At 40.6% G+C, this 26,936-nt stretch overlaps 1 protein-coding gene across 1 annotated transcript in view; it reads left to right on the top strand.

Annotated features, from left to right (window-relative positions):
- Positions 1-26,936, top strand: part of ARHGEF10 (Rho guanine nucleotide exchange factor 10) — a 102,533-nt gene that overhangs the window by 23,876 nt on the left and 51,721 nt on the right. Inside the window, exons 7-17 of the mRNA XM_074153000.1 lie at positions 1,679-1,842; positions 5,026-5,142; positions 6,348-6,462; positions 8,428-8,540; positions 12,332-12,409; positions 12,646-12,825; positions 14,091-14,207; positions 16,212-16,304; positions 17,789-17,959; positions 18,671-18,816; positions 21,783-21,958. Coding sequence (XP_074009101.1) covers positions 1,679-1,842; positions 5,026-5,142; positions 6,348-6,462; positions 8,428-8,540; positions 12,332-12,409; positions 12,646-12,825; positions 14,091-14,207; positions 16,212-16,304; positions 17,789-17,959; positions 18,671-18,816; positions 21,783-21,958 — 1,470 coding nt within the window. The remainder of the gene's footprint in view (positions 1-1,678; positions 1,843-5,025; positions 5,143-6,347; positions 6,463-8,427; positions 8,541-12,331; positions 12,410-12,645; positions 12,826-14,090; positions 14,208-16,211; positions 16,305-17,788; positions 17,960-18,670; positions 18,817-21,782; positions 21,959-26,936) is intronic.

Genomic DNA, 26,936 nt, shown 5'->3' with positions numbered 1-26,936 from the left:
CTACAGGCATGTTTTATTTCAGCTTTGGAGTGGTCCAGCTCCTTATGGTGTGTGCATGTCTGGAAGGGACAGACAGATCTTAAAGTCATTGCTGGAGCCAAGATTTTATGTTTACTGAGAACAGTGGAGCTAGGGCTCAAGAAGTTTTCAAGGCCAGGTTGGATGGAGCTTTGAGCAAGCTACTCCAGTGGGAGGTGTCCCTGCCCATGGTAGGGGGGGTGGAACTAGACAATCTTTAAGGTCCCTTCCAACTCTAACCATTCTGTGATTCTAAGCAGCTTATTTCAAGGGGCTCTCTCTCATTTGTTTTGCAGTTTTTGCAAGACTGTGCTTAAAGCTTGGTTGCTACTAATTGATTTTTTGCCTGAGTGGATTGGCCTATTAGGAACTTGGCATCTGCTTGTCGTGGCTTTCAGAGGGTGTAGGTGTTTGATACTGAAGTTGTTAATGATTTAAGAAAACACTTAAGCTTTCTTGTGTGAAAACCAAATTTATCTTAAAAGCTGTAACATTTTCATTTCTTGTCCTTAGTGGTGTTCAGGCAAGGTGCTTTACAAATTATTACTGAAATTTATTTATTATTTGAAAGTATGATGTTACGTTTGTGACTTGAGTGCTTTTATTACTGGAAGCTCCCTTGGTGGCTTGTGCTGCTCTGGGCAGGGACATCTTTGCGTTGTTGCTGCTTAGTCGGGAAACACATACGCCAAGGCCAGGAGGCTGAGCAGGGGAGGGATATGGGACATGGAGGAAAACTCTGCTGAGCATCTCGGTCAGAATTGACCCAGAAGACTTCATTTAAAAGTTTGGCTTTCTGTTTGTCGCCAAAGAAAGTTTTAAATGCTGTATTATAACCTCTGACAACAGAGATCCCTTGCAGAAGTGTCCACAGTTCTGTACTTGTAATGACAAATGATGCTGCATGTAGAGTGCATACCTGTTTCCTGATAGGTAATTGGCACTAAAAATTTTCCATTGTGTTTTGAGTCAGTTTGTCGTACTGGGCATTTGTGCCAACAAAAAGATCCATGTTTTTAACAGGTGGTACTTTGCTCAGCCTTTGCAGTATATCTTTCTATATCTTGAAAAGGTTAATACTTCAAGGTCTTAGACTAGATTCTGGGCAAGGTAACAGGTAACCTGCAGATTTGGGAAACTGCTAGTGACTGGTGGAGTTGCAAATATGACGAGTTATAAAATATCATAACGTAACATGTTTCTTGATCTGATCTTTTGTGCTTGGAGTAGCATTTTCGTTTGAGTCTTGCAGTGTTTTAACATTTGTCATTGAGCTAATGATGCAGATATTTCTAGAGACAAATGACAAGCTTGCAAATGGAAGGATGCTTCTCAGTGCAGGCGTGTGTTCACAGCTACAGTTTGAACTTCCTTTGAATTTTTTCTAAAATATGTTGTGGGATTTGAACGTAACAGTGTAGTTTGAGTAGGGCATGTTTGTAAAAGGATCATGGTGTGTACCCATAACACTGTCCTCTTTTAGTACTCTGTTTCAACAAAGACAACCCACTTTGGCTGTTTGAATATTGAATTTAATCTACATTTTTAAATGTGCATACAAAAGTGTAGTTCTTTATAGTACATCCTAAACAATTTTTTTGATGTTTAAACAAACAGAAAATTCAGTGTAGCTTTTTTTATTTTGGTTTAATTCTTGCAGAGGAAATGATTTATGATGATGTTGAAAATGGTGATGATGGTGGAAACAGCTCGCTGGAATATGGGTGGAGTTCAAGTGAGTTTGAAAGCTATGAAGAACAGAGTGATTCTGAATGTAAAAATGGAATTCCCAGCTCCTTTTTGCGAGGCAACCACAAGAGACATGTATGTATCCTGCAGTGCTGCTCAGTCATTGAGGTTATCCTGATTTCCAACACTTGCCAACACGCACCTGTATTTCCCTTCTCCAGTTTCAAATGCCAAGAGCATCTTTTTAAAGGGACATGAATCAGTGTGGGAGTGACAGTCCACAACAAAATGTAACAGGGAAAAGAAAAAATGAAAATATTAAACAGGAACTCCTTAAAAAAAAAGAAAAAACTCAAATTGGATAAAAGTGAAATTAAAAATGAGATTATTTTTGCTCGTGGGAAGTTCCTCATCTTTTTTTCTTTTGTAGCTGCTGGATTAGTGTAAGTGGTTAATGAGTGTGGAAAGTGATGTGAAGAATAAATGGGGGTAAGCCTGACAAGGTGCTCAAAAGTCTCAAAACTGTTCACCAATGTTCCCTACCTTTGTGTTTTAGATCTATATCCCTTTGGTTGTTTGAAGGTGACTGAGCTTAAAAAAAAACCAAACCACCCTGAAAGTAAAAGGCTTTTGTGATCAAAGAGAACTCTGTACCATTTATTGAGGAGAGAAGAGAGGTGGCGTGATTAAAACGATCCATCTGTGACACATCTCTGCTCTAGTATCTTTGGCTACATCCATGCTGCGGGATGCAGGATGCTGATGGCATGGGTGCCTGCTCTTGCTGCATCTTTCTGATTGCACGTGGGGAGGAATCCTGTGCTCTCAGAGCTGCTTCAGCTCCTCTCCTTCTGCCCTCTTGTCCTTTCTGTGAGAGCGAAGTCTCTTGCCTGGGACCTGGGCAGCTTCCTGCTGCAAGTTCCCTGCTCTGAGCTCTTGGAGGACGGGAGTGCAGGGCACGGTGGGGACAGGCAGGGCTGGGCTCAGTGTCTGGAGTCACTGCAACATCCTCTGGGCTCCCCAGTGTCTGCTGGCCGGGGATAGACACCCACGAGCCCCTTCACAGCTGTGTACTGTTAGCTGCTGGAGGGTGTAGGGGTTGTAGGGGTAGCAGCCAGGGTGTTCTTCCATGGGACCCTTATTTTCTTATCTTGATGAAATAAAAGCAGCACTGTCTGTGTTCCCCTCCATTACATGTTATCTGCTCTCCCCGCACCTCCATCCTTGCTGCCTGCCCTTTGGAAATCAGGGAGGGAGCAATTAACTGCAAGACTTGAGCCCACCGAAATCAGCACTTTGCAAGCTGGGTGCTCATCCTCTAGTTTTGTTTTGGTTTTGTCCTGAGTTGAACAAGTTTAGGCTATTGTAGCTGTTTCTTTCTGGGGAGGTTTTTTTTTTTTAACTAGACTGAAGAAAACTGAGTTTGTTGTTGTTTTTTTTATTATTATTATTTTATTTTAAATACCTTTGGAAGAGACTAGGAAATGACTTTGCATGTGCATGTGTAAGTCTTAACACGGCTGCTGGTTTGTTCTTTTTTAAGTGTTTTCCAGTTATCTGTAGCTTCAGTTTCGGTCATAGTCATAGCAATATATTTACACGTGCACAAAGCAAGGTTTAAAGCCATTTTTTAAACACTGATAAGTATACTTTGATCTGTCACAGGAAACTGGTGGTGGTGGGTTGAGAGCGATGGTGGCAGGATCAGGCACAGAGTGTCTGAGCAAGAGACGGAGGAGTAGTGGGAGGAGAAGCATGCTCTGGGGTGCTGCCCTGCTGCTGGCATTTCCAGGCCTGCAACAAAAGCTTTCAGGGATTTCCTTGCGAGGACAGGGATGAAGAGCCTAGGAACACGTTAGTTGGTGGATGGAGAAGTCAGAGGGGCTGCTGCACCTGGATGGGTTACTGGGAGGTAAGGAAGTCAGGAAATGAGAGAAGGGATTTGGTGGAGAATGAGAAAAGACAGAAACTTTAGAATTGCTGAAATTAAAGAAAAAAGAAAACACAAACCCAAAACAAAAAAACCCAACCCAATCCTCCCTGTGCCAGCACTTCAATGCAGGCAAAAACCGCTCTACTTTATACCTTTTCTCTGAATCCATTCCTTGCACTAACTCTCACTTCTCCTCAGGTCTTATGGTGGATGTTACAGTATTTTCCCAGCACATCTCCTTCTATAGCCTTTCAGAGCCTATGAGGGACTTGCCTTGCTTATTATATTTAGTGTCCCTTGAAAAGTGTGGGAAGGTTGGAAGTGGGATTTTTAATTTTAAGTGCTGGTATGACTTCCCTCAAAGTCACTTTTTTGTTATGACTCCAGATGATTATTTATTTGAAGGTGGGAAAGTTTTTGTGCTATTAAATATTTCTAGTCTGTGAACCACATACTGTTCTTAATTTTACTGCTGTAACGCCAGAATCGTCACTTTTGGAAGTAATTGCACCCTGACCTAGCCTAGTGGAGCTAAATGCTGACCTCTTTGTTTTCAACTCAGTAGGCCTTTTCTTTCCTGGTGCTTTCATCTCTTGCCAAATATCTGTGTTAACATCAAGGTGAGGGTTTTTCCATTGGACTTCTATTATAGGGTTCATCAAATATTTTCTTTTTTTTTTTTTTTTTTCTAGTAACATTTTAACCTTTTTATCTGGCTTTGTCAAAATGTTTAGCAAGTGTTAATTGGTATTCCAGAGCGTTTCTCTGCGATAGTTTCCTTACCTTGCAAATGGATAAATTCACGTATGAGATGGTTACACCCATCGTCATACAATGAAGCCATGATAGACGAATGTGGAAATTACAAGACACTGCATCCTCCCCTGTTAGTGTCTCCTTACCTGGCTCCCTGGCACTGTTGATCTCCATCTTCTCAGGTGCCAGCAAGCTCCGCAGGTTCTTCAGCCTTTGAGAATTCTTCTGATTCACTGTTTTGAAGGATAGTTAGAAATATTACTCCCTGGGGTTTGTGCTCCAACAAATTGTGCTTGTGGTTAAAGCTGCTGCGTTAATTCCATATGGTTTATAAAAGATGTACACTATGTAGTCACCACACAGTTCGCTTAGCCCAAGTGACTTTCCCCTGCTCTTAACGTAGTTGCCGGCGTAGCAGAAAGGCGCCTGGCTGAGCTTCTGAAAGTTCAGCGATGCAGGGGAGTGACGGTCCGTTCACCAGGTTGGAGCTTCCCTAAATGATAATTTCCCCTCAGCTGTTTATGTATCGGTAGGCAGATGGGGCAACTTGCATGATATACGTGAGTACTTTAGCATAAAGTTTGCACTACAGGCTTTTTGAAAAGATTGTGTCTTTTTATACACTGTAGCTTTCTCATGACCTAACGCGTTTAAAGGAGCATTATGAAAAAAAGATGAAAGATTTGATGGCAAACACTGTGGGAGCAGTAGAGATTCAGCAACTAAAGCAAAAACATGACCTGAAGGTAGTGTAGTGAATTTTTGTAACTAGCTTACGTTTAAATGATTGCTTTTCCAACACAGACAACGTTGTCTTTTCTTAACAGTAACTTGAAAAAGCAGACAATGATTTGTATGAAATTAATTCTAAATGTGCTGGATTGTTATTATGCAGTTTGTCTTAAAAGTGCTTTGTCAAGGACCTTTTCTCGTGTTTATTTTGAATGGTATCAGTTTCAGAAGATGAGATAGGGCATTGTCCTTCCCTGCTGACTGGTGCCCTTATCCCGGAGTGTAAGCCAGGCGGGCAGCCCCCGGCGCCTCCCCAGGGCCAGCCTGACCCTGGCTCTCCAGCCACGCCGGATCAAACCGGGGGAGTCAGAATCCCCCCTGCTCTGAATGGAGCCAGTGTGAAAAGGCTGGGTTTCTGCTAAAAGCTTCGGCTCAAACCGAGAAATTGCCCAATTTGCAGCAAGACAGCTTTGTTTGTGTTCTGATGTCGCTGATGATGTCAGCACAGCTTTGGCAGTAGTGGGGATTTTTTGCCATGGTGGCATTTCGGGAAAGCAAAAGTACAAAGCAGGTTTTTTAATAAACATTTCCTAGCAAAGCAACACTGCTTTTTTTAATTAAATTTCTTTCTGCTGTAGTAGTAGCGTACTCTAAAATTATGCAGTTCTTAATTAAATCAACTTATTTCTTCAATTAATTAAATTATTAATTGTAACATTTTTTGCAAAACAGTTTATTTAAGAGTGTAGTTAATATGGAATTGAGTCTAGGGGATTATCTTTAGGTGAGAAATACTTTGGCAGAGTTGGTGGGACTTTGGGAGATGGACAAGAACCCTGGCCATTAATGAGCTGTTTGTAGTATTTATTTGTTATATAATGTAAAGCTGAGCATTTGAGACTATTTTGAGGTCAGATGTTTGATGCAGAAGTGTTCTTAAGCGTTCCTGCTATTTTAGGCTTGCATACAATATGGCCATGAAGTAAGTCCCTTTCTTCAGGTTTGATTTTTATTAAGAAAAAGCACAGGTGCTCAGATCTGAGCTTTGATGGATCTGTGTACTTACTATATATTCCTTTGACTTTGGGCTATATTTATAGCCTAAACTACTTGACAGTGTTCTTTTTAAAGATATTTTGATCAAAAGTATTCTGCATGGTATGCTCAAATGTGTTCCTATTATTCACTGAACATGTAGACTGCATTTTTTATCTTACAGATGCAAAAACTTATGAGAGCTGCTAGAGAAGGTACCAAAGATGGACTCGAAAAGACAAAAGCAGCGGTGAAAAAGGGTCGTTCTTTCATTAGAACAAAATCTTTCATTTCTCAAGGTACGTGCCAAGTATAGTATGTTTGTTACTCTCTCTAGTCATTTCTGAGAAGGGAAATGAGTGGCCTAGCAGGTTTTTGTACTGGGAGCTGAGTTACCCCATGCATGAAATCAGCTTTAGATCAATGAATTGTGGTATAACATTAAGTTCAGATGACAGTATGGTCTATACCTCTTGAATAGTTTTAAGTTTGGAGCAAGAACCTGAGTCATCTGAGAAACCTGAGGATCACAGAGAAGGGTCCACTTAAAAACAACAACAAAAAATCCCACCAAACAGTGTCATAGATGCTATCTAGGTATTGGCATAAAAGAGTATGGAAATTACGTTAAGGTACTAAGTCTGTCCGGTTCCCTCCATCAGGTAACTCCTGAAGGTCAGGAAAGTCTGTCGTTATGACGTGGTTTTCAGTGGAGTGATTGTCAACTATTTTAAAGTTGTTTGTGTCCAAGGGATAATGAACGCTTTCCATGCTTAAGAGTGGAAGTGGAATCACAGAATGGTCTGGGTTGAAAGGGAAGTAGGGGAAGAAGGGGAAGATAACTGCTTTATCGCAGTTTGGTGATGAAAGTTTTTTGATGAAAGCTGACCTTGAATTGGGAAAACAGAAAATTGTCTGAAATCAAAAAGCTAAAAGTATTTGTATTCTTTCTCTAGTTAAGAGCAAACATCAGCTCTCTGTCACGAGGACATGCAGCAACAGCAGCAGCAGTTAATTTTTAAGTTAATTTTTTCAAGGGGCAGGGGGTAGTAATTGAATACAAACATTTCTTCTTCAGAATAAGTCTGAGAGGTAGTATGTCTTTCTGCTCAAGTGTCTGTCCAACAGATTGAATGGTTGTAACTTCTGAGGTTATAAAACTACAATTTTAGGAAGCTGAAACCACAAGACTGTAGCAAGACATTTTTAGTAAGCGAGCTAACGAAAAGCTGCATCCTGTCTGTAAGGACCAGGACACATCTTGCATCCCTGACATGGCCTCTGTGTCTGAACTTACAGACAGAAAACAGAAAATTTCTATTTGCACAGACTTTAGTGAACAAAAATGCATCCTCAACTTCCTGCTGTTGCATGGGAGAAAATCACCTGCTTCAGCAGGGCTGTGTTACCCTGGGCCTGGTGTTGCTCCTTACATTTCTAGAGGTTAGGTAGCAGGCACAGGATATCTGTGGAGGGTTTAATCCCTTAGCCCCTTACCAAATCAGCAGGGAGCTAGTGACAAATTTGACAAACTCATTAATTCCTCCCAGCCAACAGATCTGCTTCCCTTACTTTCCGTTTTGTTCTAAGACACAGTTTCTCATACTGTTCTTTTTTTATCTCTCCTTTGCTCGTGTCTGCTTGTTTGGCTGGCAATGTACTGCCACCTATCACTGCAATTTGGTGGTGCTTTTTGCATAAAATTAGTAGGTAGGGAGCAGTGCAGAATCCCTTATTCTTATTTCTGATGAAGGCCAACATTTTGGTACATTTGGCTACTTCTTTTAGTTCAGTTATGGAAGGGCGTATGGAATTTTTAAAGCTGGATCATATTATGGGTGTGTTTAATTTCTTCCCAAAGGTCATTTATTTCAAAAGTGCCAGCCTTGGAGCTGCAGGGATTTAACCCTAGTTGTCTGGGTCTGGACAGCCCAGTTCTTCTGGCTGTGAAGAGGCAGTAGAGGTCAAGCAAAAGGTGCATAGGCTGTCTTCTGCTGTGTGCATTTTAGGATTTTGAGATAACTTTGAAAGATGTTCTGTATTAGAGCGCCTGTCAGTGGTGGTATTTATGTGATTTCTCAGGTGATACAGAAGTGCTGAGAAATTTCTTTTGTTTGGTAAGTGAAAATGAGACGGCTGTGTAATTGTTGTGCTTGGATGATAGGATCTTTGCTTGTTTTTTGGCTTTTGTGTAGGTTTTTTTTTCCCTTCATTCAATCTACATGTTGTAAAAGTTGACATTTTGGTTATTCAATTATTTGTAGATCATAGATCATCATGCCTGGAAGAAGAGGAGCTAAATTTATTTATTGATGTGGACTGTATGCATACAGAAGCAATTATGACTCCTATGCCTGAAGGATTATCACAGCAGCAGGTAGTAGGCTTTTGGAAATACGGTCTTCTGCCTCTTCCCCCCCCTCCCCCCGGCCCCTCTTCTGCTCTACATCAATGGCTCCCGGGTGCCTTGGTCTTCAAACTTATTGGTCTTTAACATAAATTAAGTGGGCATCAAGTTCAGAATTGAATAAGTATTTTTTTGAAAATTGGTATGTGTGCATATAGTTGTATAGTCCTGAATTCAGCCGGAGATGCAAAATGCTTTTGCATTGTAAAATTATCTATAATAATTATATTGCTTCACTACCTGAACACTTAAACTAAATGTGATGGGTTTGAGTGAAAAAGAAGAGTTTAATCATTTTTATTGATTTAGAAGACATTGCTCAGGTGCTTCAGTATTTCTATTGTAACTGTAGAGAATATCCTATATGCTTTCTGAATCTTAAGGTTTCTCCTGATTAAAAAAAAAAAAACTTGTTCCCAATAAAGTCATGTCTACAGAAGAGTATATTTTGCTGTTCTCCACCTCAAACTCTACAGTTGCTGTGGAAACCACTTCAAAAAACACTGAAATCAGCTTCAGTTAGGAATTTTGGCTGAAAATAAATCCTGTGGGTTCATGTTACTGTGTTGTTATGACCACGACACAAGTAATAACTATATGAGAGTTTTTAGCTTCTTGTGTTGTCAAGTCATGAGTTGGTCGGTACCTTCAGAAAATGAGCAAAAAACTAAATTAAGGGGCAATTGAGAAGAGTGGTGTGCATTTTTTGGTGTACTTGATGAGGTTTCTTTTTCTAATGCGTTTAGCACAGTGAAGCACTAATTTTTTAACAATGTAGTTGCCAAACTGTGTTACATTATTGTAAGATTTCATTATAATGTAAGATCTGAGCATCAGTCCTAATGCTGTCATTTCCTGTTTGAGAGTTTCACTGGGGTTTTGCTTTGTAGGTAATTAAAAATAAACATACCCTCTTTTGGAAAAATTTGCTCTTTGGAGCAAACTGGTAGTTGTTGTGTAGGTCATGATGTACGTTGCCTGTTTGCCCAGGAGGAGCTGCCCAAGCAGGCAGGAATGGACTTAGGAAAGCTAAAGCTCAGCTGGAGCTAGGGAGGTGTGAAAGGCAGCAATGAAAGGTTTCCCATGTATACATTGGCAGCAAAAGGAAGGCTAAGAAAAATATGGGTCTGCTGCTTGATGGGGCAGAGACCTAGTGACAAAGGGCACTGAAAAGACCAAGGTACTCAGTGCCACCTTTGCCTCAGCTTTTACTGGTAAGGAATGTTCTCAAGAGACCTCCGAAGCCTAAAGGCAGGTCCTGCTGGAGTGAAGCATTGCCTGCAGTTAGGGGGTGCTGAGGCCAGTAGGACATAGAGGTGTCCATGAGACCAGATGGGATGTATTTAAGGGTGCTGAGAGTAAGGCATTTCTCTGTCATCTAAGATCAGTGATCAGAAGACTGAGAAAAAGTAAATGTCACACTTTCAGCCTCAAGAAGAGCAAGAAGGAGGATCCAGACTAGCCTCAAGTCAGTGCCTGCAAAGGTGGTGCAAATGCTCCTGGGAGCTATTTCTCGGTTCAAAAGGACAGGAGTGCGATTGGGAACAGTCAGCATAGATGGACCAGAGTCCATTTGTGCCTGACCAGCTGGAGTCCCTTTGAGATGACTGACTTGTGGACAGAGGAGAGCAGAGGATGTCATTTACCTCTGCTTTAGCAAGGCTTTCAGCAGTCTCCTGAAGTAGCTGTATAGATGAGATACAGTTTGTACAGGTGGACTAGAAGGTGGGTGGAAAACAGGTGAGTATACCATGTTCAGAAGGTTGTAACCCACGGTACAAAGTCCAGCGGGTGGTCAGTGTTAGTGGTGTCCCTCAGGAGCGGATAAAGGGTCTGTATTGTTTAATGCCTTTATTAATGATCCTGATACCAGCTGTGGTGCACATTTGGAGGGGATACCAAATTGGAGGGGTGCAGCAGGCTGTGCGTGGGAGGATGTGGCTGCTGGTCTGTGTGGCTTCGGTGTGCCGAGGCTGATGGAAAAACTCGAGCCACTCAACAGAGGCCAACAGAAGTCCTGGCCGTGGGACGGGGTAGCCCTGTGCCATGGCTGGCAGATGGCCCGGCAGCCCTGGGCATCCCAGCTGGAGAGGGTGAAGGCTGGAAGCCCCTTCCAACCTGGACTGCTCTCCCAAGGAGCTGACTTTATGAATGTGCTTGTTTTAAACAGCAGGTGGCACGATAGCTTTTGTTTAAAAGCTGGTGCCTGTTCAAATGCCCTGTCCTGTGTTGCGTCTCAGTCGTGATGGCTTTTGCTTTGTTTTAATACCAGGACCTGGATTCTTACCAGAAGTTGTTTATGTTTGTATACTACTGTTAGTAGCAAAAATGTGAATATAAATGTGAGACTTGCATGGAAGCCTCTTGTAAGTTGTGCGTATCTATTGCAATAACCTGTAAGCACTATAAAGTATCTATGTATTACAGAGCCTGAACAAAACATTTTCTACCGATGTTTACTCATTTGAGAAGAACGAACTGTGACTAAAAGTAGAGTTAGTATCCTTTACCAGAGCAGCTGATACCTTATAGCAAATAAGACTCTGCTAAATCCATTCTAAACACAAATTGGACACAACTAATTTTACTGTTGGTATCTTTAAGCAAGGCCTCGGATAATTCTGAAGTCTTCCTTTGAAATGCTAGTACTTGAAAGAAAATCCTTGCATAACCTGCACTTAACTTAATAATGCAAAATACAAGCCTGGAGAATTAAAGGTGCCCGTGGCAGAGAAGGAAGGAGGCTGCGGGGATCTGGAGCAGAGAGAAGCAAGTCTGAGATTTGAGTTTCATGGTCATTTAGGCTAGCTTAAAATAGAATAAAAAGCAGTTTTGCCTTCCCTTGTAGTTGTGGGAAGTGGTTTGAGCCTGCCCTTGTGCTGTCTTCTCCCTCAGACTCCTGCTTTTGAAAGCCCTGGGATGAGCTGGATTAGGAAATAGATTGGGGTGAAAACAAATTCTTAAAGCTAGCAAGAAATCTAATCGATAACAGTAAGAAGTTTACATTTTAAACCAAGGTCAGTTCCCCAGTCCTTCCTGTCATGTCACCTGCATGGGCATACAATGTGTGTTTGCAATGAATTGCAGAAGCAGGAGGTGGAGAAGGAAGGGTGATAAATAGCCTGTAATTTGTAAACATGAAACATGGTAGTGTTTCCTGAAGCTCTTGCAACTCTATCAATGGGTAGGAATATAGATGAGATGGGGTTTTCACTTACACATGGCAATGCCCAAAAAAGAATGCTGACTTAGATACTTCCTCAGTAGTACAGTTTATATAGCCTTACCTTAGAAAGGCAGTTAATGTTTGCTTGTTTGTCCTTCAGGTTACTCCTAAGAAATTTCTAAAACATATTAAAAAAAAAAAAAAGAAAATTCATATTGAAGGTTAATTTTTGAAAACTGGTTACGTGGTTTGTTGCAGCAATACACCAAAGTAGCCAACGTCATCTTAAATCTGTTGTTATTTATGTTAATGCCTAAATTTATACACCTAAAATTAAAAGTCATGTTTCAGAAGTAAAACTTGGAATTGCAACAGTCAGCAAAGATTATAAATTTAGATATAATAACTGTTGTGTTCTTTAAATAATTTTAGAGTGATAGTAAACATAATTACTTTTGAAGGTGTTATTTTATTGCAGTTCCACTATTGAAATTGTGTTGTTTTATTAATGTGAGAGTTTTTTCATCAGAATTCCCAACTATAATGAGCATGTTACCTGATTAGAGCTTCAGACAGAACTTTGTTTCTTCAACAGGTTGTGAGAAGGTATATTTTGGGCTCTGTAGTTGACAGTGAGAAGAATTACGTGGATGCTCTCAAAAGAATCCTGGAGGTACCTTAATATATTTTGTGTTTTATAGTTTGGAAGTTTGAAAAGTAATCAAATCCTTAAAGAATCTGTAGTATGACTCACATAGATTTTGCTACAGATACTTCATGCCAAATGTTCATAGACATTTCATGTGTGTATACTTTTACATAAGTCAGGGGTTTTTTTCTGCTCGTGGAAGACCCTTCTTTTTGTTGTTGTTTAAATCTATTTATGGTTTGTTTTTTTTTTCTCCACAGCAATATGAGAAGCCCCTTTCAGATATGGAACCAAAATTACTGAGTGAAAGAAAACTCAAAATGGTCTTTTATCGAATTAAGGAAATTCTTCAGTGCCATTCGATGTTTCAGATTGCGCTGGCGAGTCGTGTTTCTGAGTGGGACTCTGTTGAAATGATCGGTGATGTCTTTGTTGCTTCAGTAAGCAAATGCGTCTGAACAGATAATCTGTTTTTCTTTTAGGCTTGTTATTCCATCCCCATATCTTTCTGTCTAACTTGGCCACTTCATTCCCATACTCTCCAGTGCCTGTGGCAACTGTCAGATTATATATGTGCCGTCCTGGTATGGAAACTGGCACCAACACGTCTCCAGCTTGGTTGGCAGATGTGAAAGGATTGTGGGCAAAATTTTCAGGCTTTGATCAAGCTTTCAGACATTTAAGTAAACAGTTTCTTTTTCTGAGAGGATAGAAATTCGTGAACCCACCAAAATTAAGCTGAGATTGAGGTTCAGCATGCCTTAAAAAGCGGGTAGTCATATGTAGTATGTTTGGTGGGAGTAGAAAAAACACAGCGAGTGATGTCCTGAATTCCTGGGTTTTGGCTGAGCCTAGGACACAGGTAAAGAGTATTTGTGAAACAGTATCCCACCCTTAATGGAAGTCCATCCGGCAAAGGACTGACCTAGTCACTGCTTTAAATTAGGAAAAACACAAGTAGCTTTGGTTGATAGAAAGATATTGTTCCCACCACGAGTGTGTGGATGGAAAAGGCTGCCTACCTGCTTGTTTGAGTGCTTTGTTTTGTTGCCACCCAGTTGCTGGAAATTGCCACCTTTTCATGCCTGCTCTAAAAGATCTGTGATCTGTGTCTCTGGTTGCTTTGACCCCATTCCAGTCAAAATGAAATGGTTACTAAAGATTTGCTGTTTAAAGCAAACCTGTCTTGTTTTGGCTGAAGCAAGTTAGGCGGTGTTAATGAGACCAGCTCTGCAGAAGAGAGAGAGAAAATTAGGCCGGCAGCAATCTTGCCTCTCACATGGCTGTTTGCAGGCCACACAATCTGTCTGCTTTCTTGGTAAAACCTTACCAGCTGAAGATGGTGCATGAAGGTCCTGGACTTTGCTGGTTCACCAAATCTGGAAGACAGTGAGATGATCAGGGGATCTCAGTGGGTGCCCTTCGATCGCTCACAGTCTTCAGGCTCTGCACTGGTGTTGTAGCCCAGGTGAAGCTATTTCTGTAAATTTACAGTTTGTAATTCACGGCTGTTACATCTTTAGGTTTCCAGCCTGTCTTCTACAGAAAGATTATTTTGGGCACTACCAGTGTTTCTGTAGAACCAGCACTAGGCCAAGCAAAGCCCTTAGCTCCAAGCAGGGCAAGTCCTTAACGGTCAGAGGTCTAGATAGCTTTCAGGGATCTTTTATATTTATAGTTAAGGTTTACCCTTTTATCTTTTCAGTTTTCTAAATCTATGGTACTGGATGCGTACAGTGAATATGTAAACAACTTCAGTACAGCAGTAGGGATTCTCAAGAAAACATGTGCCACCAAACCTGCCTTTTTAGACTTCTTAAAGGTAAGTTCATTCAATCTTAAAACAACTGGGCATATGATACAAATAAGACGGTATAAATTGTAAGTTAGGAGGAAATTTGACTGCTGATACTGCTTATTATGTGACTCTTTTTATAGACTTTGGTTTTATGGGTTTGGCACAAAAAATGCCCAGAGAATTCACTTCTACTACTGTATTTTCAAAATAATAACATGATGTTAGATCTAGGATGTATTTTGAAGTGCAGAGCAGTTCTGTTATTGTTCAGATCAGTTTATTGGTGTTTGCATGACTGCTTGGCAAAACATCGGGATTCTTTCACATCAGGTGAGCTTCAAGTAATAGTTCAACATCTGAGACCTCTTCTTATTTGGCTTTTTTTTTTTTACTTTTAACTTCTTTATTGTATTGTGCGGAGTAGTGTAACTAGATTTCTGTTGTGCAACAATTTCCTAGTATTTTGAATATCATGTTTCCAATTTGGGGTTGAAATTGCAAATTTCTGTGCCACGTGCATAGTAACCCTGATGAATGCGATGCTTCTGATGATGTGCATGGGGAGTCTGGTACATGCAGTAGAAATGCTGCGAATCCCTGGGAACGATGCCTTACAGAAGGTGCACAAAATCTGTTGCAAGGCTTTTAGGCTGTTTGTGACACCGCTGAGAGCCTGCTGGAAGCTCTGCTTGTCTCGTTTCCTGAGAGTCCTGGATTGACTTGTGCCTCTCGGAGCTGTCGGGTCTGTTGCAGTGGTCCACTGAACACTGAAATTGGGTGCCCTAGGCCAACTAAATAGTGAATTCACATCTTTAAAATAACTAACAACTTTTCGGAGTGTGGCCAGCGCTACACAGGATGATGTTCTGGAAGCCTAAGGCACCACAAAGATCAGACTCTCTAGCGAGCTACCTCATACCTCTCTCGCTGTTAAAAGCCCATTGTTCCAACAGAGGCATAACTTACACCTCGTGTCGCTGCTTGTCAGTGCCGGCACTGGAGCTGCCCGGAGCTGGGGACTCACAACCGGATTCTGAGGCCAGAAGACATTTCTGTACCTTCTTTTTTTGTTTGCCCATCAGCAAAAAGACCAGAATCTTCACTGCTGCTGTTTGGGGAAAAAAAACATATGTTTGTGGGGTATACTTATCTGCACAAGTATGGAAAAGTTGTTGTGAAGCTGATAGTTGTAGCAATAAGCAGCAATTTAAGCCCAACACTGGTTTAATATTGTTTGGGTTTGCTTTGTTTTTAGTATTGAGTATTTCCTCTACTCTCCTTGTTTTTGCTTAGCTTATTTTGGCCAAACTATTTCTAAATGCTGAAATGTCTTATACAAACAGGGCTTTTCTGCACATGCAAGTGAAATTTGCCTGGTTTTATCTGCCAGTCCCAATAACCAAAATAATGGATTTTTATGGTTTTCTTTCCAAACCTAAATCAGTGTTCTTTTCCTCAGTTTCTTTTAATAAAGAAAATGAAAATGTCTATTTGTTTTCATAGCACTGAGATTATGACGTTTTCCTTAGATTTCCTCTTAAAAAAACGTAGGTAGTTAGAGATTTATAGTCTCTTAGCTCCAAGAAACAAAGCAGCAATAGTAAATTACGGACTATAAATCAACAGATCACTTACATTTTTCAGATTTAAGACCTTGAACAAGTGTGTTGCCTTCGTTGTGCTTGAAGTTAAGCAGGCGTTTCAGTGCACTGCTTACGGAAAAAGCGAGAATGTGCTGTATCGATATATACATAGGTGCTGCATTGCTCATGCGGCTTTAACCCAGCTGTATTTATTTAAGGAGGAGATTTCAGTTCAGTGGCATGCTGCTGTTTTAATAGTGATTTTTTTTTTTTAAGATTTAATGTTTTTAAATGAAATCTTTATAATAAATGGAACCTTTACAGTATCACTGTTACCGTTAATGTAAATGATGTAGAAGAATTTTCAGGAAGTGTTTTCCTTTCATTCTGTAACTGATGAAAATAGGCTGATGGTAGTGACCAGTGTGGCTTTCTTGCATTGCAGCAGTGCCAGGAGTCAAGCCCCGACCGAATTACGCTGTATGGTTTAATGATGAAACCTATCCAGCGCTTTCCACAGTTCATTCTACTATTGCAGGTAAATAATGGTTACCAAAGGGATGATGCTCTTGTTGCATTCTTATGTGGTTTGCTCGTGGGATTGCGTGGCAGCTGTCTTCTGCTGGAGGAGCACGCTTCGGTGGAAGTGACCACTGGGTCATGAGGAAATAACAAAGAAAAAATTTCAGTGCTTCATAACGTGCTGATTTCGTAGCCTGATTGCAGGAACAGGCAGTAAATACACCGCAGGAAAATCTTAGTAAACTAGATTTACTCTAGATTACTTAGTAGGTTAGATTTAGCTTGTAAGTCACTTTCCAGTAAACCTGTTGTTCAAATGTGCTTCTTGCTCATACCAGTTTGTGAGCTAGTAACACTTCACCACTAGGAACTTTGTGGCATTACTTTCCATTTAAGAAAAATACAAGAGGATGTAACTCATGCCTTAGATAGTTTAGAATATGTGTGGGATGTGGAACAAAAGCGCGCTCTCTCCCTCACTGCTTGGCTCACAGGACCTGCTGGAGTGTGTTACAGCTCCCTTCTGACCTGCAGCATCTTGTTTTCCTTCCCGTGGGAACTGGGAATTTGACAGGGAGTCCTTGGGTCTCTACTTAACAGGGAGTCGAGCTGTAGGAAGAGCACAGCTCCACAGCGCAGACCTGCTCCAGACCAATGTATGCTGTTTGTAGTTCCTTCCAGATTGTGGCAGGTCTATACCAGCGAGCGCTACGAGTTAGCTGTGGTTTGCAGGTGCCACAGAGGAGGACAGGCTTTGGGATGCAAGTCCAGGAATTACTGTGGGAGAAGGAGCAGAGATAGTCATAGGGGGAGCATGCGGGTAGCTAGTGGTGGTGAGAGTTTTTGAGTTAGTAGAAGAAGTGGAGTTTATGGTGGCAGGAAGCTGGAGTGAGTGCGTAGGGATTTTTAAGCATTGTGGGAAAGAAGCAAAAATTTCATTCAAATTGTTCCACTGCATGTCTGCAAGAGGGAGAGATTTTTAGAGGCTCTTGCAACCTCCATGAAGTAATGTCTCCAACTTTGGGATGAGCATGCTGTCAGTGTTTTAGTGAGGAATGATAGCAGTAATAAAGATAATAAAATATTATTATTATACTTAATATCAGAAAAGTTTAATTTTAAATCATTTACAGCTGCCTACATATTATACTGTGATACTGATTTTCAAATTGTGCTTAATATTGTGTGCATTTTTTAATTTACCTTTATATTTGCATTTTTTGCACTTATTTTCAAGTTTCTTTGTTGTACTTTCTTCCTGTAAATAAGCAATATGTGACCCCGTTCAGTTATCTTATTTAAGAACTATTAAGGCATTCAGGAAAATAAGCCATGTGCTATCTGAATATTCATTAGGTGTTCATTGGTTTTGCTTTTTAGTAGTACTTGGGTAAAGAGTGTAGCAATAACATTACAGTCTGTAATCTTTTTAACTTGACTTTGAAATTAAATCTGATTTTTTTAAAATATTTTTTTGTTTGTTTTATCACTTCCCCTCAGGATATGTTGAAGAACACTAATAAAGGACATCCCGACAGGTTACCTCTACAGATGGCTCTTACAGAACTTGAAACGCTGGCAGAGAAGTTAAATGAAAGGAAAAGGGATGCAGATCAGCGCTGTGAAATAAAACAAATAGCAAAAGCAATGAACGAACGTTATCTGAACAAGGTTAGGAAGTAAGAACATGTGATGGAAGAGTTAGTACATTATTGGTTTCTGAGCCTTGAGCAATCTTTAGAACAGACACCAAAGAGACGCCTGAGATTTTTTTTGTGAGGTCATTCTAGTGGTAGGTGTGAGATGTGAGCTACCTCCAGGGCTGGATAGGCTCCCTGGATAAACCCGTGTGCTGGATGGAGCGGGCAACCTGCTGAAACAGCAGCAGCAGCAGTGTTAGTGTTCTGTGGCAGTGGGTAGATAAAGGTGTTTCCTCATCCTGTAGTAAAGTCTCATGCACATCTTCTGATAAATTCAAAATTGAATTTTGAATTTATCTTGGAACTGAGAAATTATTCCTGTATGAAGGAAAGAACCAGTTCCTTCATACTGCAGTGCTTCTGACTGTGGAGCAGTTCAAGATACGCTATTGAATGTGTCCAGTATCTTCCTTGTTTTAAAGAACATCCCAGTCTTTTTCATTCGTGTATTCGGATCATTGAATAGAAATGTCTTTAAAGAACTCTAGAAGACATTCAGTAGGAAGGAAGGAACGATCTTCAAACTACAGATCAGTAAAAGGCTTAATTCACTTGGCAAATCCACCTGCAAACACTGGTACTAGGATGGCAAGTGATAGCTGTTGTATTTTCATTTATTCTTTGCACCAGTTTTTAGATGTACCATGTATAACATATAGGGTCGATTGTTTTTAAAATCTAGCTACTCAGCAGTGGAAACAGATACCTCATCCGGACTGATGATATGGTTGAGACGGTTTACAATGACAAAGGAGAAATTATCAAAACCAAAGAAAGACGACTTTTCATGTTAAATGATGTACTGATGTGTGCAACAGTAAATATTCGGTAAGACTTCGTTCATATTTTTTTAAATGATCAGTCAAGCTTCAGCTGAAAAAAATGACAATTACAGAATTATTTTTTTATTGCTGTTTTTACTATAGCTAATGATTTCTAGGAGTATTCATAATAAATGGATAACTAGCTTTTGTACAGTCCTCTAAATTTTCCTGCTGATGTTCTGAAGTTCCAGAGTAAATTTGTAAGGAAATTTTATCAGTTGGAGATTACAGATAGAAATGCTCTGTAGTGTCTAGTTATTGCTGTGTGTTGGTGTTTAGTGGAGTGCAGACACGCTAGGGCAGGATTTTTTCTCTTCTTCCTTAAATTCATATTGTCACACACACACACAAATCTGTAACTTGGCACAGTTTGCAAATTCTAAAAAAACAAAACATGAAGCTTATGCATGTAGCCAGAACAAACCTGGAGCTCACTAAGAAAGTTCCAGCTGGGGAAGGGTTTTCATCTCTGAGACCAAACATTGAAGAATTAAAGGTGAGGTGCTTTGAATAAAGCATTTTTTCGTAGTGCCTTCTGTGTTTTAGTTGGCTGTAATTATTACTGTTACTGTAACTCTGTGTATGCCAAGGTCACATTCACATTCAAATGTTGCTTGTATCATAAATTGCTTTATGTGATGGTACGTTCTGGCAGAGAAAATGTGGACCGTTAAAATCTTCCAAGAACAGCTTTTCTTAAGCACAATGTGAGTCCATATCTTGGTTTATTACCGAAGTGTGAACGCGGTACATATTTTTGTGATCGTGTGAATGCTTGGTCTCATGTTAGTGAGTGAGAAGTGCCATTTAATAACTGCGCTTCAGAAAATGAACAAGCTTATGTCAATAATTGTGTGATTTTTTCCTTTACAAAATTCTTCAGTTCCTTAGTAACACCTGGATATTTTCTCATGGCTGTTAGCAAGAAAATTGCTTTTAACCGCTTATATTTTATCTTCTCCCATACCGTCATTGTCTTGCATGTTCTGTATTGGTCCCTGAAGTGGCAATGTGCAGTCTGCTTTCTTTTTCCATGTGAAAAGTTCATGATTATGCCAATTCTCTGGGTTCCTTATTAAGTCAAGAGTGCTGGTTGTCACAGCACTGTTGTTCCCATGGGCATTGACTGGTTCTGAGCAACCTCCTTTGGGATGGTAATTGGGCATGCATGTGTCATGGGGATTTGCTGTCTCTGAAAAAGTTTAATTATGGTTTTCTTTAGCAGTTAAGGTTTGCTTTCTAACCCATTTATTTATATAGCAGTGGGTTTTAAGAATAGTTGAATGCACTTTCAGTTGTATTCACTAGCAAAAAAAGGGTTTGTGACTTTCTTGAGGTGTTCAGTTGCACATGGGTTCACCTGCAAGCTGTGTGTGGATTTAGGATTCCTCCATGATTTCATGGACCCTCTTAGATTTTTACTGCAGAAGGACCTTGCTCATGCAAAATATGGTTGGCGACTGAAGGAAATGATTGGCCTGATTTCACATCTGACACCTGTATCCAGTCTGGAAGTTTTTGTTCAAAATATATTCAAAGTATGCTGTAGAATGTAGCACTTGCCTGTTTGGCTCGTGCAGGATGAGCTTTATTTCTCTTCATTTTAGCTGCACAGAAGTTAGACATCTTCCCTAAGCTAGGTTTCTATTATAGCAGTGGTTTTCGTGGCACATGCCTGCAGATTTACCCTGGAGCTGTAGACTTCTTCAGAAGCTTTACACATACATGGAGCTGTGCAGTATATATCGGCTCGCTTTTCTTAACCACCTTTTGTTCAACCTGTTCCTGTAAAACAGTCAGATGTCCCAGGAGCCTGGGGACCAATTTTCTGTAGCTGGCAAGAGACTTTTATTTTTACAGAATACATGATCCCTCAGAAGGTCTTCTTCACATGTAGTCTAAATGACCGGCTCAAACCGGAGACCTAACTTTTAAGTAGCAGGAGTTGGACGGGGTGGATGCTATCCCTAGTGACCGAACAGCTGTGTCCTGCCTATTCATGTTTTCTTCTGAACTAGATCAAGAGCTGATAAATATTTACTTAAGCTGTGGCACTTGTTTTTTGTTCATCCTTGCCTCTTCATTGAAACAAAAGTATGACTGTGTTGCAAATAGGTAGCTGGCGAGCTGAACATCAGCATTTAGGTACTGTTCTCAATAAATGCATTTTGCTGATTTCTCCCAAGCATTTAATTTCTCTATTTCGGTCATGCTTTCTGTGAAGTAAATCTTTTTGGTTCACTTTAACCTCTCTTTTTTTCCTTTATAATAAATGTTTCTTATATGTACTTGAATGTGAATAAGGGAATGAAGGAAACAAAGGAAAAGGAGCACTAATGCCATTTCTACTGCAAGTGAGCTTCCTCAGTGTGCTCTTTCCTCTGAAATGCCTGTTGTGATACACGCTTCCTTTAGCAGCAGCTGATGCGGGATTGCTCTTGGAAGCCACAGCAGTTGCAAAGGTTTGCTGTAAAGAATGTCCTGGGCTGTGGGGCTCAGCAGAAGTGTTAGCTCCTCAGCCCCTGGGATGTTACGCTGCCCTTCCTGCTGCTGGTGGTCATTCAAAGGTCCCATCCTCCTTACCTCCCTAAACGTAGAAGTTACTACTTTTCAGCACCGTTTCAAAAGAATTAGGAAAATACGGAGCCAAAGTGTCATCCTAAGTACGTGTATTAGGATGTCAAGACACGTGTTGATCTTAAAAGATGGTCATTTATGTTTTGTTATAGAAATGTAGGGACTGTTGTTGGCAGTCCTATGCTGTTTGTAAACGAGATTATCTGCACCTGCGTAGCTGCTCTTTGCACTCCGGGAAAGGTCAGTCACAGAAGTCAGCCTGATGCATGTGTTTGTTTCAAGTTGTGCACAATACTCAGACTGATAAACAGCAGATTTTAGCAGCTAAAATAATAAAATAGTGTGCCGTGAAACATAGTTGCTTGTCACAGCAATAATTTATGCATCTTCCAGCTCTTCCTATGAAAGCAGTGGCACCGTGACAACTGGCCAGAGGTATTTACTGAAGTGGAGTGTGCCGCTGGGACAAGTGGAAGTCATAGAGTATGGCAGCAGTGAGGGCCAAGGAGAGAACTGCAGGTTTCCACCCCAGCACTCTGCTGAGAACGTCGTCATTAACTCTAAGCCAAGTAAGTGACAGGAATTCTTGACTTTTACAGACTTTTTTTTCTGTTAAAATCCATATTTGAATTTCAATGGGCTACTGAAGACAAAGGAAAGCATTTTGTGTGTGAAGACTTCTGTATCATGAACAGAAGTATAATCTCTTTCTTTGGAAAGTGAGAATCCAGAAAGTGATGGCTAGTCTCCGCCTTGCAACATGAATTACTTGTTTTTTTCCTAGTTTAGAATTTTATGCATGAATGCATAAAGTTTTAAAGCGTGAATGTGTGTGGGCATGCAAAAAGGTTGTTTTGGTCTGGTGTGCCAGCTGTCCCGTGGCAGCTGGTCATGCATATGTTCTTTCTCCCATAGTTAAAGCAAGGAAGTTTTTCTTAATAAAAATGACCAACCACCCCATTGCTGTGGAATAAGAATCTGGACACAACTGGTTAGTGCAGGGTAGAAGTTACTTCTCTCAAGCCCATAGTATCCCATCGTTCAAATGTAGTAACATGTGCTACAGAAAAAAACTTCAATTTTAATTTTAAATAATGTTTTTGAAACAATATGCCAACAGGTAATTTCTTCCTAACCTCTGTCCAAAAATGACCTCAAGCTCTGAAGTTTGCAAGTTCTTTCTGTGCTTGTTAATCCCTCTTACAAGCCTGCCAACTACCCTCAAGAGATGTATGAATTTCAAGAGTTTACTCAGTAGCTAGCCTTTCATATGTAATGACTTACTTTTATATCCTTTGTTTTGCCTAAATATTGTATTTTTAAGTGCATTTAATATATTTAGATTGTGATCCCTGTTAATGGACTATAATTTACATGGGTTTCAGTGCTAGCTCTGGGCATTATTTCACACTACATTTATTTAATATTGCACCCTTGGTCTCATACATTTTCCCACAGCTGTGTTGTAAGGAGGCATAAATGTTACACTTCAGAATGATTTGAGGTACAGCTGCAACATTTGATAAAACCCATACTCTGCAGGATGGTTATTGTCACGTCTTCTTGCTCCTCCCTTTGTAGATAGCCACAGAAGATTTTTATAGGTACTTATGTCTCTATTTCAAGGATGACTTCATTCTTGTAACTCCTTTTTAGCATTAATGGGCTACTTAGACAATGAGATTAAAACTCTTACATTATTTACCAGCTGCTGTATGCATGACCCTGAGAGGACTGTATGTAAGGGAGCATATTACTTAGAACTGGGGGTCCCTCTTGTAGGTGAGTGTGGGAGGAACAGCCCTTTGAATATAGAATCATTGTATAGTTTGGGTTGGAAGGTACCTTAAAAGCTCATCTAGTCCAATCCCCCTGTGATGAGCACAGACACCTTCAACTAGATCAGGTTGCTCAGAGCCCTGTCCAACCTGACCTTGAACGTTTCCAGGGATGAAGCATCTACCACCTCTCTGGGCAACCTGTGCCAGTGTCTCACCATGATCATTGCAAAAAATGTCTTCCTTCTATCTAGTCTAAATCTGCCCTCTTTTAGTTTAAAACCATTGCCCCTTGTGTTGTCGCAACAGGTCCTGCTAAAAAGTTTGTCCCCATCTTTCCTGTAGGCTCCATTAAAGTACTAAAAGGCGCAATAAGGTCTCCCCGGAACCTTCTTTTCTACAGGCTGAACAACCCCAGGTCTCTCAGCCTGTCTTCATAGGAGAGGTGCTCCAGCCCTCTGATCATCTTCACAGCCCCCTCTAGACCCATTCCAACAGTTCCATGTCTCTCCTGTGCTGAGGACTCCAGAGCTGGACACAGTGCTTCAGGTGGGGTCTCACCAGAGCGGAGTGGAGGGGCAGAATCACCTCCCTTGACCTGCTGGCCACGCTTCTTTTGGTGCAGCCTGGGATATGGTTGGCTTTCTGGGCTGTGAGCGCACATTGTCATCTCTTGTCCAGCTTTTCATCCACCAGTACCCCTAAGTCCTTCTCGGCAGGGCTGCTCTCTGAATATTCCTGCTGTAACTTTGTGCAACAGCTTCACAGTGGATTAGACCAAATCTGTGCCTGTCAGCAAGATCAGATGGGGAAGTGGAGCACGAGAGGAGAAAGAAAAACTCTCACCCAAACAGTCCTGTAGAACCTATTTGAAATTCTTGACTTTGAGGTTGCTCAGCTTCATTATGTTTGGTGACAGTATAAAAAAAAAAAAAAAAATTACTTTGTGCATCATTTGTAGTCTCAACTTTCAGGTTAAATGCTACTCCACAGGTAAAAGATGAGCTGAACTATTTGTTCTCTTGGTAAGCTCTGATCATTGTATAAATTCAGTGTTCTCCTTATAAAAGAGATCAAAAGATAAGAATTTAAACAGATATGAAGGATACTTCTTATAGTTATACAAATGAATAAATTTTCCCTCAGCTTTAATGAAACATTTCTATCAAATGATCCAATTAAATTGAATATAACCAATCATGAAAGAGGAAGAGCCATAGCCTTGCTATTTGCATGAACTGCTGTGTCTACACTCCTACTCTGATTGCAGACTTGTCCGAATTGGCCTGTATAGACAAGTTTGAATACACACCTAATTGTGTTAGTTATTCTGTAGAGTTGCCCCCTTAGTTCCAGTCTTCTCGGCTGCTGAAGATTACAGAAGCTCAGAAAGTACAGCCTTCCTGTAGAGGCGAAGGACTGGTAAGACTTTGTGTAATGGCTCACTGTGGTTGTTTATTTGCACCCACCAAGATGTTGCATTTTATAGTTGATGATGTCTCAATCTTTACCATGGTAGTATTGTGTGTTGGTGATACTATTGGATATTTACCACAAATTGCAAAGTTCTACCAGCAAAATATTGTGTTTCTCTGCCTGAAACTGCATGACTTCGTGATTGTCATAAAGTTATGTTTCCCTCTGTTTTCAAGGAACTGCTGTGGTAAAATCCCAGTGGCCTCACAGAATGAGGTTTTAATAACATTTAATGATCAAGAACAATCTGGGATGCTGCAGGCAAAATCCTGCTACCATGACGTAGTACCATGTCTCAGACTTTATATTCAGCTCTTATTTCCAGTTTGTGGGAACTGGAGAGATACAGAATAATGATGATCCTGTGTAAAAGCATTAGGTAGTAGGGGAGTCACCTCTTCCATTTCTGGAGGACTGAAGGAAGTTGGACTGTATCGGCAGCACACCATGTTAAGTACTTGACCCCTATAAGGTTGATATTCTTATGTTACTGCTGTGATTAGCAAGGATTCTCAATGGATTCTGGTTGTGTCCTTGTGAGGATTACTTGTTATTAGTTACATTTCTCTTATCATGGCACTTTTTTCTCCACCAAAGTCCTTTTTATGAGGATGCAACCATCGTAAGCGTATCTCACTATTTATTATTGGCTAAATTCAGTTGGTTCTTTCAGCTTCCTACCATACTGCAGGAAAGGATAGTATAGTTTAAAGATACAAACTTTACTGTGGGTGCTACAGTGAAATTAATAGCTGAATTTTAATTCATCTCATACAGGCAACTGCTGAAAGGTTGGAAGGTTTTATGAGGATGTGTAAATCAAGGGCATGCTTTAGTACTGTTCTAAGGTGGAAAGCAAAGGCTGCCTGAAATTGGTTTTCACTTGGCAAAATCATAAATTTGCAGTTTTCTACCCAGTTCTGTTTTGCTTGCCAGTCTTTTGTCTCTGAATTCTAGAGGAGAACACATTGAGGGGTTGTTAAGTTCATGTCTGTTTTTTTAAGCCTTTTTTCTTTTGGCAGCAGAAACTGTGTGGCCTGAGGGCGTGGAGGGAAAAGCCGGGAAATCTCCTGGATTGTTATTCTGCTGGGCTGCTCCTGTCCTTGATGTGCTTTTGCCTTATTCCTATTTTTTTCCCCTGGCACCAGAAGCAGACTATGAGTTCTTTCAGTTAGGAACATGGAGAAGGACTGAAGTCTCAGCTGTTTCCAGAGTCCTTTATTTGTATGGTTCTAATACTGTTTCTTAATGGAGTGCAATTATAATTTGTGTTTGCTTCCTGTAACGATGTTTAAAGCAGAAAGCATTTCGCATTCTCAGTCTTCAGGAAAAAAATAGCATGTTTATCAGATGGCATTTCTCTGAGCAAATCAGGCAAGGTCATGTTTTATGTATTGGAGTTAGTCTTGCTCGAAAGTCTGTGAGTATGAGTCTCTGGCATCCCAGTGGGACGGTTCCTGTGGAAGCAGTTATCCTAACTCCGTGTACCAAAGAGGCCTGATGTGTAACCTTCTTCTGTGGAAACATTTGCGGAAAGATGCAAGATGAAGTTCTTCCCTAGTAAATCCACACACTGTTTATGGTAGGCTATTGCTGTTTTCTCCTCATTCCCAACTGGTCCATGTGCAGAAGCACGTGTGTTCCCTAGAGACATTGAAGGTCAGGCTGGACGGGGCTCCGAGCAACCTGGTCTAGTTGAATATGTCCCTGCTCATTGCAGGGGGGTTGGACTAGGTGACCTTTAAAGTTCACTTCCAACCCAAACTATTCTGTGATTCTATGGGTGAAACAGCAATAAATATATCTTGGGCATATGTTGTATTAATATGACATATTTTAAATATGCCTTCCAAAAAATATAAAAAGTATAGTCAAAGGCAAATTTGTAACTCTTTATCAAAATGTACTATATTCCCCTCTAGAAGAATCAGAAGTCGACCTTCACTTTCAAGTCATCTATCTATACATAAAATCACTGAAAATACATGTTTCACTGCCCTATAAAGGGAAATATAGGAGCAGAAGTCAAATATACTGCCCAGAGTTTCAGTTTCTCAGACTCCTGGCACATGTTGTTAGGAGTTTGCAGCACTTCACACAAACTGTTGATGGGTCGTGAAATGCGGTTTCTGTGCTGAGGCGGATGCCTGTTTGGTGCCGCAGCGACGGTGACCACCCTGAGTTGTCTGTTCTCTGGTTCCCAAGAGTAAAAAGGGTGAGCTGTAAAAGTTTTTGCAGCTATTTAAGAAGACTAGGCCACAGAGACTCATGAGAAGCAAAGAAAGAGAGCTAA

The sequence above is a fragment of the Numenius arquata genome, chromosome 9 (genome assembly GCF_964106895.1).
Source record: "Numenius arquata chromosome 9, bNumArq3.hap1.1, whole genome shotgun sequence".
In the NCBI taxonomy this organism is placed as follows: domain Eukaryota; kingdom Metazoa; phylum Chordata; class Aves; order Charadriiformes; family Scolopacidae; genus Numenius; species Numenius arquata.
Note: the sequence above shows the minus strand (reverse complement) of the source record. Positions and strands in the feature narration are given on the sequence as shown.